At 37.3% G+C, this 13,629-nt stretch overlaps 6 protein-coding genes across 6 annotated transcripts; 2 read left to right on the top strand and 4 right to left on the bottom strand.

Moving 5' to 3' along the window:
* Positions 1–148: 148 nt before the first annotated feature.
* Positions 149–851, top strand: C9374_007568 (uncharacterized protein; the record flags this gene model as incomplete). Its single annotated transcript, XM_044697547.1, has 4 exons — positions 149–276; positions 324–369; positions 410–547; positions 600–851. 4 exons carry the CDS (start codon positions 149–151, stop codon positions 849–851), a joined length of 564 nt encoding a protein of 187 aa, XP_044546192.1.
* Positions 852–1,370: 519 nt separating this feature from the next.
* C9374_007567 (uncharacterized protein) lies at positions 1,371–4,535 on the bottom strand (the record flags this gene model as incomplete). Its single annotated transcript, XM_044697546.1, has 4 exons — positions 1,371–2,286; positions 2,358–3,591; positions 3,633–3,863; positions 3,923–4,535. 4 exons carry the CDS (start codon positions 4,533–4,535, stop codon positions 1,371–1,373), a joined length of 2,994 nt encoding a protein of 997 aa, XP_044546191.1.
* Positions 4,536–4,958: 423 nt separating this feature from the next.
* Positions 4,959–6,400, bottom strand: C9374_007566 (uncharacterized protein; the record flags this gene model as incomplete). The annotated part of the gene is made up of 2 exons (XM_044697545.1): positions 4,959–5,698; positions 5,761–6,400. 2 exons carry the CDS (start codon positions 6,398–6,400, stop codon positions 4,959–4,961), a joined length of 1,380 nt encoding a protein of 459 aa, XP_044546190.1.
* A 152-nt stretch (positions 6,401–6,552) lies between these two features.
* Positions 6,553–8,378, bottom strand: C9374_007565 (uncharacterized protein; the record flags this gene model as incomplete). The annotated part of the gene is made up of 2 exons (XM_044697544.1): positions 6,553–6,566; positions 6,662–8,378. 2 exons carry the CDS (start codon positions 8,376–8,378, stop codon positions 6,553–6,555), a joined length of 1,731 nt encoding a protein of 576 aa, XP_044546189.1.
* Positions 8,379–9,141: 763 nt separating this feature from the next.
* Positions 9,142–11,163, top strand: C9374_007564 (uncharacterized protein; the record flags this gene model as incomplete). The annotated part of the gene is made up of 1 exon (XM_044697543.1): positions 9,142–11,163. The coding sequence occupies one exon, from the start codon at positions 9,142–9,144 to the stop codon at positions 11,161–11,163; it is 2,022 nt and encodes a 673-aa protein (XP_044546188.1).
* Positions 11,164–11,589: 426 nt separating this feature from the next.
* C9374_007563 (uncharacterized protein) lies at positions 11,590–12,858 on the bottom strand (the record flags this gene model as incomplete). The annotated part of the gene is made up of 1 exon (XM_044697542.1): positions 11,590–12,858. One exon carries the CDS (start codon positions 12,856–12,858, stop codon positions 11,590–11,592), a length of 1,269 nt encoding a protein of 422 aa, XP_044546187.1.
* Between the last annotated feature and the right edge of the window lie 771 nt (positions 12,859–13,629).

The raw sequence follows: 13,629 nt of genomic DNA, 5'->3' as shown, positions 1-13,629 counted from the left end.
GTTCTGAAGCATGATATTTTTTTTTGTAAAGAAAACGCTTCCTGTGCGCGCTCGATCTGAACTCGCTTACAAAAACTTCTCTCCAATAGTTTCAAAGTTGACCCGTTTAAATATTTTCAAAAATCAAAACAAAAAAAAACCAATCATAATGCCAACTGACACTGTAAGGGGTATCAAGAAGAAACGTAATCGAAAAAACATTTCTTATATAGCTCCATCATTAAATATAACACTTTTTCAAGAAAGCAAGCAATTCTTAACTCAGAACAACGCAAGGTTTGTTTCTTGTCAATATTTCTTGGTAATCATTTCTTTCCATGAAGCATCAAACAATGTTGTAAATTGAAATTTCATTCATTTCTCTCCCAAGTAAGTTGTAATGTTGTTCCTATAAATTTTAACTCTTCAGATCTGTTCTAATCCCCAAACACAAGAGCAAAAGCTTCAACTTTCAGACACAGTGGTTACTTATGTTCAAACATTTTGTTCAAGTCTTCCAAACTATAGTATTCTTTCAGATTGTGATAAATCCCAGGTAGATGAAATAGTAAGTTGTGTTTGTTATTTGTTTGACTAAATTTCACAACAATCGTTTTTAGTTGATAAAGATATGCAGGAAACATATAAGTCAAATATTTGTGAACGCAAAAAAGAAGGCGAAACTTCGTAGAAGATCTGGAGTCTCAAAAAGCAAAAATTCAGACAACCTTTTTGACTTTGAAAACGACGAAGATGTATATGACATCAATTCTGAGGAATATAAATTGTATCAAGAGCATTTACGTAAATCATCATCAGCGAAAATGAGACGCTCAAGACCTGTCAACCCTGCCAACGTTGTTGAGTTGTAAATTATGATGCCAATAAAATTTAAAATGCATTTGCAATAACAATTTTAAATCAAATATTGAACCAAAAAAATTTCAAATTGAATTAAAATAAAATAAGAAGATTTCCATCATTATCATCGATAGTAACAGCCACAGGTGTTGTGGTAGGTTATTTCAACAGTATTTCCGTCGTTATTTCGTTCATTAAACCTCCATTATTAGAATATTTAACATGATGCTTCTTCCGGCTGTATTTTGTGTCTTGGTGGATTCTTTTCATCAGTAACTCCCGACAGTATTTTTTATCTCGAGTTTTACCGTCGGCTGTACCTGCGGAAACAAGCTTGAATCACCTTCGAAATAACAGACCGCAATAAGGAGACACTACTTATGCACAATATGCATTCAATAAGCTTCATTTACTACCGACGATAACTATGTAAAATACAGACGCGATTCTCTGCTCCTAGGTTAAACGCCGTCCTCACACCCAACTCACCCAATCCCAGGTTCATTTTTGCTGGGTGTGTGGGTCTGAGATTAAAAATCCTCAGTGAGAATATTCTTTGCTGTAGATTCCACAGTCGATAATTGTCCATTTGAGCTGTCACTTGTCATTCCTTGGCTTATGACCACAATTTCACTTGAAACATTGCTCAAAAACGATGAAATACTACTCATCACTGTCGTTGGTAAAAATTCTTCCCTATTCGATGAAATGGCACCCAAAGCATTGACAACTGTCAAAGTCTCTGACAGGTCCGAAGAATTTCTTACTGAGCTACTTGTCAAAACACGTGTCAAAACTGACAAGGTGTTCACCATTGTGGATGCATTCGAATACATTTCTGGATTTAAGGCAAGAGAAGCCACTTCTTTCACGGGAATATCCTTCATCGAGTTCTCTGACATGAGCTCTTCATAATTCACCACTTGCAATTTGTTGAGACTTTTCACACTTCCCAAAACATTTCTCTCAAACATGACTTTCACTTCTGCAGAATAATTACCATTCGACTCGAATTTATATTGGAACGAGTCTTTCAACGAGAAATTGGAAGATACCACGAGATCACTCTTTTGTATCATTGGTTCCTTAAATAATGAAACAGAATAGGTAATGGTTTCTGGAGCATAATATTTGAAATCTTCATCTTCAATTTTGATCATTAAGGAAATTGTCAAGCCAGTAAATGCCATACTTGTTTCAAAATAGGCCCTTAGCTTTTTCAGTTGAAGAATGGAGCAATCACTTCCTGTCCATCCTTCTTGACAATATTGAATTAATTTTCGAACTCGTTTTGCATTATTTTCAACTAAATAGAGAGAATTATTGTCTCCTCCAATGATGGACAATGGACCTACGTATCTAGTCAAAGCATTCGATGGTTCATATTCTCCAATGGATGAAAAGCTGGAGGAGCCGTTTCCTGCCACAGTGGTCACCATTCCACTTCTTCCAGATATTTTTCGAATTCGATAATTGCCCAAATCTGAAATGAATAAATCTCCTGAGGTGACATGTACAGTGAAGGGATATTCGAAGAAAATTGTGCATTCAGAGCCAATCCTTCATCCCCTGAAAATCCATAATTTCCATTTTGTCCTGCCACTCCAACAATGGTTCCGTTATGAATGAAAATTTTTCGAATCATTCCTCGACTTGAAACCAATAAATTTCCTTCCAAATCAAATGTGATGGCTTGAGGAGACATGGTCGCCTCCAATGCCAATCCACCATCTCCAGCATTCAAAATGACATTTTGTTGAGCAAGTCCAGCCACTCGGACAATGGTTCCATTGGTCAGAATTTTTCGAATGGTATTTGAATAGGAATTCACAAAATAGACTTCTCCAATGGTGTTTTTGTAAATGGTATTTTCGAGAGCGAGTTCTGTATGGATCATTCCATGACGGACTTGATTCTTCATTGCTTGTTGTTGTGCTGAAGCATTTGTTGAAAAATTCGAATTCACAACCAACAGACTTTTTGGACTCACCAAGGCATGAATGGCCAAACCTCCATCTCCAGAATCTGCAGAGATTAGTTTCGTACCAGCAACTCCAACAATGGTTCCATCCATCAAATTCCATTTCATAATGACCGATTGACCACTGTCAGACATGTACAATGACGAGACTTTTCCTGTTTGAACATCGACACTTGGATACATGTAAGCGACAGCATCAAGACGTGTAGAATTGGCCATGACAACCATAGTTGTATTGAAATTTCCAGGTTGGGTATTTCCAGCAAGTGTCACTATGATTCCATTGTTTTGTAATTTTCGAATGACATGATTGTCAGTGTCTGCAATATATAATTCTCCAGAAATGGAATCAAATGCAAGAGCAGAAGGTCGTACCAATTCTACTTCTGTACCATTGACATTATCTCCAATGAATTCAGTTCGTTGACATTTTCCAGCCACAATCTTTGGATCACCGTTCGAAAATAATTTCACAAGATTGGACGAAACGTCAGAAACATAGACATGTCCTAAATCAGAATTCACAGCCAGTCCTCCCGGTTGTTCAAAATATTCACTCCCATAAACTAGCTGCAACACTGAACTTGCACCAAGAGGACTCACCTTTTTCACTTGTTTCGCATTATGATCCAAAATATAGAGAGCTTGTTGATTTTCATGGAGAGCAATTTGAGTTGGAAAATTCAAAACTCCTCCTCCAAGTTGGAGTGATGTCAATGACATGGGACTCGTTGTCAATGAAAGAATTCGAATTCTGTTCGAAGCACTTTCTGCAATATAGAGAAGCGTTTCATCCGAGAAAGTGCTAAACCTTGTGGTTGATCCAAAAGGCAATCGATGGCCACAGGACAATCTCCATTTTGTCCAGTAGGATTTCCAGCAATTGTTTCAATGGTTCCTTCTGGTATATTCACTCTTCTTACTCGACCATTGAATGTATCTGCAACGTATAACCAACTACCATTTTTAGTAATCGCCAAATACATGCTATTATTGAACTTGGCATTGAGAGCCAATCCACTATCTCCATCATATCCAGAAACTGTACAATTTCCAGCCAATGTTGAAATTATTCCAGTCTGTGCGCTCACTTTCGAATACAATGATTTCCCGAATCGGAAATGATGACATCTGAATTCACTGGATGTTCAATGGCATGTGTGGGTCGACTCAATTTTGCATTCTTCGCCAGAAATGAATCATCCGAAAATCCATCCACTCCCACGCCAGCCACTGTTGAAATTAAATTCATATTCGGATTGGAAGGATGTTTTGAAATTTTTCGAATCATGTGGTCATAGGTTGCAGCCACATACAAGATGCTATGATTGGAATTGAGAGACAAACTTTTTGGATATTGAAGACAGGAATACATGGCATCGACTCGATTGGTGGAATCTCCATACGAGTTGATGGCAAAATTGAAATTGGAGCCACCACCAACCCAAGTGGAAATGTTATAAAGAGGTTTTGGAAATGAAGTCAATTTGGAAGCTTGCACTACTTGTTGAAAGGAATCAACATGTTGGGGCGATGAATGGATCTTGCTCCATATGGAGAAGTGTGTGAAAAGTAAAATTAAAAGCAAAAGGAGAAGAAAAAGATGAAGAACAAGATGATGAAAAAGATGACGTGCCAAAAGATGCATCTTGTGTGCATGTTGTTGTTGAGTGGAAGGAGTCTTCAACCCAGACCGACTCAAATTCTTGTCCATATGAGTAAATTTGTTGGGTATTTGCGGAATGTTTTTTTTTGCTATTTTCTTGTTTGTAATCATTATTAATGGATGATGAAATGTCATGGACTTGTGAAAATGATGTGAGTCTTTCGACGAAATCTTGAAAACGGAATTGTTCACTCCTTTTTGATTGGCTCAAAAGAGCGGACCAATCCAAAAATTGATGAAAAAAGACTGTTCAGAAATTTTTCGTATTTTCACAAATCTCATCAATTCCATGATCATGGACCTCATTGATATGGGATTTCGAAAGTGTTATAAATCTTTGACAACGTTAATAAGCTTCTTACTTGGAACTCTTTTTTAAACCCAAACTTGTTTTCATATTGAAAAACGTGTGCTCTCTTCATTTTTCTAATGTTAATACTTGCTACAACAATAGTTGGTTGATAATAATTCTCAACACACAATACAATTCTTTCGTAAATTTTTCGATACATCATAATTTTCCTCATACACAAAATCAACCTTTTCGGTCAATAAATGAAAATGAATTTGAACCATTCGAACACGCATTTCCTTTTCATCTCCATACGAATCCTTTTCGTACAAGTAATCTTGCAAAAGTGTCACGACAAGATCATCCGATGAATGTTTAATTTTCACACAGCCACCTTCATTGTGTGAAAAAGAATCTACTGTTGCAATTAAGGCACTGTAGAGTCGTTTCAACAGTTTCACTTGTGTCGGATATGGTAAATTAAAAAAACTTAATCGTTTGGTCATGTATCGAATGTCTTTGGTCATTAATAAATGATACAGAGAATATCTGTTTTGAAATAATTGTGTGAAATATTGAGAGAGTTCTTCATTACTCATTTTGCAAACAATGATATGATGAATTAAATCTAATAATTTGAGAGAGGCATTTGTTGATGTTTTTGAGATGATGTTTGTGAATTGTTGTTCATGGCCACCATTACTACTACTACTACCACTATTGGATGGATCCATTTCTCTCATGGTACTGATGGAGTGATCCAATTTGAGACATCGATTCGAATTTTGCATAATATACATGAGACATTCCAATAAAGAATTATTGATTTGTTCTCGTGTTCCGTTTTTAAGCATATTCACAAGGCCATATTTCTTGACAGGCATTTTCAACTGTGGTTGATCCAATGGTGTGTACTTTGCTGTTGAGTTGTCAAAGTTCCATATTTGTTTTCAAATGTAAAATGATCATCTAAAACGACACATGTAATTTGTGCACCTTCTGGCATGGATTCAAACGAGTCCAACTTTTCAGGTTTTAAAAAGATGAATCCTTCCAATCGATTAAAATCATCCACAGCAACACTTGTCTTTTTTTCACACAATAATGGAAAGAAAATAACTCGAAATCGATCTTGTTTAAAAATCATGTGTCTCTCAATTCTCTCAAAGACATGAATTTGACTCGATGAAAAATTCACATTTTTCAACGCTTCTCCATCATTGAGTTCCGAAGTATCGAATTGATTATTGTCACTCTGTGAAGGATGATATCCATAATAGCCATACTGTAAATAGGTGGAATTGGTTCTTTGTTTTCTCAATTTTTCAATTTCTTCCGAAGAGAGAGTCGGAATGAGTCCACGGGAGAAACCAAGTTGTTGACGAACAAAGCTTTCGAGTTGTTCTTTGTGATGAGAAACAATGCCAATTTCATACACTGGACGTATGTAGAATTGTTTTAATTTTTCAATCATTTGAAAAAAGAAGGATGAAACATGTTGGAGTGGATAAATTTCACAAGTCTCCATGAATTGAAACACGTTTTGGAAAATGTCTTCAAATTCGTGTGTGTCTTGAATGAGAGGAGTGCGTGAGGTGCTGTTGGTTTTGCGTTTGCTCATTTTTTTAATGATCTCGAGTTGTGACAAGCCTCGGAAACAAGTTCCAATTTCATAAAACAAACTCGTTAAGTAAAAGCAAAATTGTTATTGTTTTTAAATATTTTATTATTTTCGCAAGTGGATTGTTTAGAGAAAGAGTTAAGGGATGGTGTTTAGTAGTCGTAATCTATAACAGTGTGGTCAATAGATCGATTAGGAGAGAGGTTTGGAAATAGAAACGTAAGAGAGGATGACTACCTCAATCATTAATTTAGAACATACCTCCACCCATGCCTCCACCCATTCCGCCCATTGGAACTTCAGGTTCCTTCTTTGGAGCAAGAACGACCATGGCTTCAGTGGTGGTCATCAATGAGGCAACAGATGCAGCATCGACCAATGCAGTCTTGACAACCTTGGTTGGGTCAATAATACCAGACTCGAACATGTTGACATACTTGTTAGTAGCAGCATCATAACCTTGAGCTGGATCTTGGAATTTCATGACGTGTTCGGAAATGACAGCTCCCTCCAAACCAGCATTTTGAGCAATCATCTTGAGTGGCATACGGATGGCGTTTTGAACAATCTTAACACCGACCTTTTGGTCTTCGTTTGGCAATTCAGCAATCAATGAATCCAAGGTCTTGGAAGCAAAAGTCAAAGCAGTACCACCTCCAGCAACAATACCTTCAGCGACAGCAGCCTTGGTGGCGTTCAAAGCATCGGTCACACGATCCTTCTTTTCACCAACTTCGACATCGGAAGAACCACCAATCTTCAAAATGGCAACACCGCCGGACAACTTGCCCAATCGTTCTCTGAGCTTTTCAGCTTCAAATGTGGAGACATCTTCTCTTTGCAATTGTTCACGGATAGCATCACATCTTTCAGCAATGGCCTCCTTGGTACCACTTCCGTTCATGATGACTGTCTCGTCCTTGGTGACTGTGACCTTTTCAGCACTACCATACCATTCAACTTCTGGATTCTCAATCTTCATTCCCAAATCCTTGCTGACCAAGATAGCACCAGTCAATACGGAAATGTCTTGCAAATTGTTCTTTCTGTGATCTCCGAAACCTGGAGCCTTGACAGCACATACTTGTGAACCAGCCTTGATTCTGTTCAAAATCAATGTATTCAAAGCTTCAGCTTCAACATCTTCAGCGATAATCAACAATGGTCTCTTGTTGTTGAGAGCATATTGCAATGGCTTGATGATATCGACAATGGATGAAATCTTGGAGTCATAGACGAGAATGACTGGCTTTTCCAAAACACAAGTTTGAGTCTTGGTCTCAGTCATAAAGTATGGTGAAATGTATCCTCTATCAAATCTCATACCTTCCACAATTTCCAATTGGTTATCCAAAGTATGACCATCTTCAACAGTAATGACACCTTCTTGTCCGACCTTTTCCATGGCATTGGCAATCAATTCACCAATATCTCTATCACCGTTTGCTGAAATTGTAGCAACTTGAGTAATTTCCTCCTTTGAAGTAATTTCCTTGGTTTGTTGTTTGAGACTTTCAATGACACGTCTCACAGCCAAATCAATACCTCTCTTCAAGTCCATTGGATTCATTCCGGAAGCAGCAGCCTTACAACCTTCGGAGAAGATGGCATATGTTAAAACAGTTGCTGTTGTGGTACCATCTCCGGCAGCATCGTTGGCCTTACTGGCAACATCTTTAATGAGTTGAGCACCGAGATTTTCCATATTATCTTCCAATTCAATATGTTTAGCTACAGTAACACCGTCCTTGGTAATCTTTGGAGAACCATACGATTGTTGCAACACGACATTTCTACCCTTTGGACCCAATGTGGTAGCAACAGCCTTGAACAACTTTTCAACACCGGCCAACAATTTTCTTCTTCCGTTATCAGAGTAGTAAATTTCCTTGGCATTACTGGCATTTCTGCTCTGATTGGACAACAATTGAATCACGGCTCTATGATTAATTCTCTTGGAAGCGAGAGGCTTGAACATTTTTGAAAAAGAGATGATGATGGAAGTGCGTTGATATTTTTTTTCAGCAAACTCTCAAAAATTTTTTTTCAATTCAATCAAAATTTTCATTCGTGTGCAGGTTGAGGAATTTCTCGTTTTCGGAAGATGAGAGGAAATTCCGATGTTGATGATGAAAGAGACAACATAATCTTAACTTGAGGTATTCTTGTGTAGTGTGGTCACATGATGATGCAGATTCATTGATCGATGGAATGATGAATCTCTTTCATTTGTATTCGAAAATGAAAATTGTTAAATAACATTTTACAAAACAGCATGCACTGTGAAAGGCCTAAAAATGTCAAAACATCCATCTACTAAATTCATTCCGTCGTCGACAATGGGTGTTGTTGATTCAACAGTGTGATCACTGGGAATGCTGAAAAACATATTTTTCCAAATATTCACAATGGATCATGACGCACGCGCGTTCATGATGTGTTTTCTAAAAACATTTTCAAAAAGAAAGAGACATCCTTCTCTTTGTTATTCGTACAATAACATTCTTGTTCGTCATCATCATCCTCTTGTGAGATCGATTGATTGATACAACAAGTTGGTGAATTGATCAAGAAGAAGAATTTGATATCTTTTTTATTGATCGTTATCATCAATTGATTTTACAACAATAGTTGAAGTACAAGATTATATTTTTGTAGAATCAAGATTTGAATTGAGTTTCCATTCGGTCACATATTATAATTCCCTCATTTACAATAATTATTTCACATTCATTAGGAAAATGGAAAATCTTCTCAATCATCAATGGTTTGCATGTGGATTCAATAATTATCATCAAATTGACGATGCATGCCCTCCCTTTCATGATACGACATCTTCATCCAATTCATCTCATCACTCGTTTCGAAAGCTTTTCTTTGAACCATTTTCACACTCTTCACATTCGAACGATTTCGATTCAAATACACAAAATTCTCAATGCAACAATTGTACAACAAGTCGACTCAATCCAGCATCCACTCGACAAGATCGAATTCAATTATTTTATGGAGAATTTATTGAAAATGTTTGCGGTGGAAGTTTTCACACAGTGATCAAGACAAATTTTCATCGAGTGTTTATTTTGGGAGCTCCTTGTAATGATTTTTCAGAACAAGATTTTGCAATTCTCGAAGAAGAAGAAGAAGATTTAAATGTGACACATTGGAAACGAGCACTTTTTGAAAATTCCAAAATTGGAGATGTGTCAAATGCCTCTCTGTCACAAAACTCTGACGAAACCCATTCAGATAACGATACACAATCATCACCAACGTTGGTGGCAAATCTCGATCGAGCACGAGATGCAGAATCGAATCCATTCTCTTCCGCTCAACCCTCAATTCACAAAAAACGAACGTTTTGTGAAATTTCCAAACATCCCTTATTAAGACATTCTACAATTTCACACATTGCTTGTGGACGAGAACATACCATTTTAGTGACATGCTGTGGAAATGTGTTTTCACTCGGATCGAACTCACACGGACAATGCGGAGTGAAAGGAATGAAAACTCTCCGAGGAGAAACGAGTATCTTTTCATTGAGGGTGAAACAATTAACCAGAGTTGATTTTTCACATCTCTGTTCGAATGATACAAACAAGAATACTAGTCAACATGGAAATCCTTATTCTGTCACTAATCATCATTCAAAAATTTCCATGATTGGTTGTGGACAACGATTTACCATTCTTGTAAAAGACAATGGTCTTGACATGATTGTTTTTGGAGACAATGCCTATGGACAATTATTCTTACCAATCTCCAATAGTACTTCCAGTAGTAGTAGTGAAAGATCTCAATCCAACAACATTTTCGTTCCACAATTTGTGAATTTTCAACAATTACAACAATCGATTCATCCTTCTTGCAATCATGACGATTCGATCATTGAAGCCTCAGAAAAAATTACACAATTAGCAGTAGGAGGTTTTCACACCCTTCTTCTCACTTCACATCACAATATTTACGTTTCAGGAAGGAATTATGAAGGACAACTTGGATTAGGATCAAATTTCACAATGAATTCCTCAATAGCAAATTATGAAAATTCAGCAAATTCTGAAAATTCCTCAAATGATTCCATGACCATGACTAATTTTCAAAAATTAACCTTTTTCGATGAGAGAAACATTCGAATTGAATCCATCAGTTGCGGTGAAAAACATTCTGTTTTTTTAACACGACATGGAACTGTCTATGCCTGTGGATCGAATTATAAGGGACAAACTGGAATTCATTACAATTCATTGGCAAGTACGGAATGTCTATTAAGGGTCATGACATGTTCTCCGAAATTGTTGAATGGTTCTTCTTCTTCAACAAGTTTACATTCAACAACAACAACAAATTCTTCATTGATGAAGAATCAATATCATCAATATATTCATGAACCTCAATTATTGTTATATTTTGTAGAGAAACGAATGAGAGTCAAGTCGGTGAGTTGTGGTGCCTTTCATACGTGGTTTCATGCAGAAAATGGAGAGAATTATGTATGTGGGAGTAATGAGGAAGGACAATTGGGAAATGGTTCTCAGGCGCATCGATGTGAATTGATTCCTGTGAAATTTCATGTGAATCGAGTGCAATGTAAAAATGATCAGTATTTGAAGAGGAGAATGAGTTTAATGATGATGAATGAGGATGGGAATGGAGATGAGGAACATCAGGATGCTATTAGCAGTGGTAATAGTAGTGAGGATGAGGAAATACATACTGCCAGGATGATGAACGAATTGAATTGGAGGAACCATCATTAAAAAAGAAGAGGACGAGGAAATATCGAAAGACTTGTCCAAAGGATGACAACTCGTTTACACACTGCCACATTGTTTCCAGTTGCAACAGTTACTGCTCATTCTTGAACGCCTTTACTGACAATCCAAGATTGGTACATTTTTTCAAATACCTACGACAGTATGTGCAGAGAAGTGAGTCAAGGCAGATAGACTGTCACCACAGCAAAATCCTTTCATTGAGCGACATTGACATTATTTCAATTTCTTGACTTCTTCACAACATCTCTTTAAAACAACTTAAGATTAACAAAACACATCCCTCATGATTTGCTTACAAAATGATTGTCGTTGTTGACGAACAATTTAATGTGAATAAATTATGATGACGTAAGGAATGAATTCTTGTACAAAACAAAGTGTTTAACTGAACAACTCAAAAAATAGTGCTTATTCAAAGCTTTGGAAGACTTGAGATCTACGAGCAATGGATGGACCAATCTCATCGTATTGAGCCTTTGTGTAACAAACTCTCTTAAATTCAGCCATAGTACCCAACATGGAACCACCAAACCAAACAGCAAAACGTTGGTGTGAGTGAGCAATAACGTTACATTCTAATGGCTTTGGTTTCTCTTTGCCGGAGGAGGTCATTGAGACAGCTTTTTCATAACGATCGTCCAACTTCTTCTTCAAGTCACGTTGTAAACGTCTGTCAAAATGTTCAAACATGGTAGAACCACCAGAAAGGACAATATTCCTGTACAACACTCTACGAGCATCAATTGGTGAAGATTGAATGCAGTGGTCAACAACATCTGGAAGAGGTGTGCTAAAATCAGCAGAGAAAATCTCTGGGTTGAAGAAGACTTCAGGAGCCAAGAATCTTTCGTATGCAACATCAATCTCCCATTTACCATACTTCTTATTTTCTTGTGAATATTTGAGAATGTTTTCAGAAGGATTTGTGTCAAACTTGGCAAACTCCTTTGCCAAATCAGAGCATACGTAACAGTGTTGTTCCTTGATCTTTTGAACAGCCAACTTGATGTCTTCGGAAGGAATGTTCTTCTCACGGTCCATGACGAAACGCATCAAGAACTCGGTGACATCTCTACCAGCCAATGGAATGTGCTTAATACTAGAACCAATAACATATCCGTCCACAACAGGAATGACGTGAGTAACACCATCACCAGAGTCAATCACAGTACCAGACAAAGTACCACCCAAACCGAGCTTCTTTGACTTGGAAGATGTCCATGATGCACACAAAGCCAAAACAGCTTGAACAGCAATATATAAACCGGACACGTTGAATGTTTCGAACATGATTTCAGCAGTATATTCACGGTTTTCTGGAGGGTTGAGTGGAGGTTCTGTTAACATCAAGTAGTGATCCTCAGGCTCACACTTCAAATAGTTGAAGAAGCATTGTTCCCACAACATTTCCATCTTGCTCCAGTCTTCGATCAAACCGTGTCTCATTGGATAAACCAAGTCATAGTTTCCACCTTGCTTTTCTTGTGCTTCGTATCCAATGTAAAAGTCCAAATCCTCCAGACCTTTATCGAGAGATTTTGGATTGTGTGAAATACAGGTTGGAATGATGTAGTTTGGCTCACTATTACCTGCATAGCCCATCTTGGTGAAACCAGTACCATTGTCAATGACGAGGACTGGGTTTTGTCTGGCAATCACGTCGTTTGAGTAGCTCATTGTGTTGGTGGTCTGTGAGGGTGAGAATGAGTCATTTCGAATGATGATATTGTTGGCAGTGAAGATGATGATGATGTGGGAATAAGTAGTTGTTTCATATATATATATAACAAACAACACAAAACGGGAGTGGAAGGAGGTAACCATTGAATTCAATGATGAGGATGACGTGGATGTTTGGAAGAAAGGCAAAATCGTTGGACAAGATTAAGAGAGTTTGGTTCAAGAGGTAAATCAACAACAACACATGATCAATATTATTGTTAAATGATATCATCATCATCATCCAGGTATGATTAACCCGAAAGCACCAACACACGATCAAAAAATACCGTCATCAGAGTAAGCGTATGATGGCCATCAAATATGATCATTTCCAATCCACATCATCAATACAAGATTGAACAACAAAATAATGAATATACCCATTGAACAAGAACAAGAGTATACGGATTTACGGGATTGTAATAGAACAATAAGCTTCTGAAACCAAGTGTTCGATTCAAAAAACGTACCTGCAAAAAATGAGGGTGATGTACTCAGAAAATGATTTTTTTTTGATGAGTGTGCTTCTGTTGTAACGTCGTGCGGCTGTGTGAGTGTGAAAATCACTCTGACAGATTGTGATGAAAGGTGATGGCTGTGGCTTGATTTTGCTTTGATCTGTGTTGAGTGAGGGACAGATTGAGGGTTGAGGTTTTTTTCAATGAGTCTTGTTCTTGAGATATGAAGGAAGCAATTTATCGAAGGATGGAGACGTGCTGAAAGAAT

This window comes from Naegleria lovaniensis, assembly GCF_003324165.1.
Source record: "Naegleria lovaniensis strain ATCC 30569 chromosome Unknown tig030, whole genome shotgun sequence".
Taxonomy (NCBI): Eukaryota; Heterolobosea; class Eutetramitea; order Acrasida; family Naegleriidae; genus Naegleria; species Naegleria lovaniensis.
This window is presented reverse-complemented; position numbering and strand designations above follow the sequence as displayed.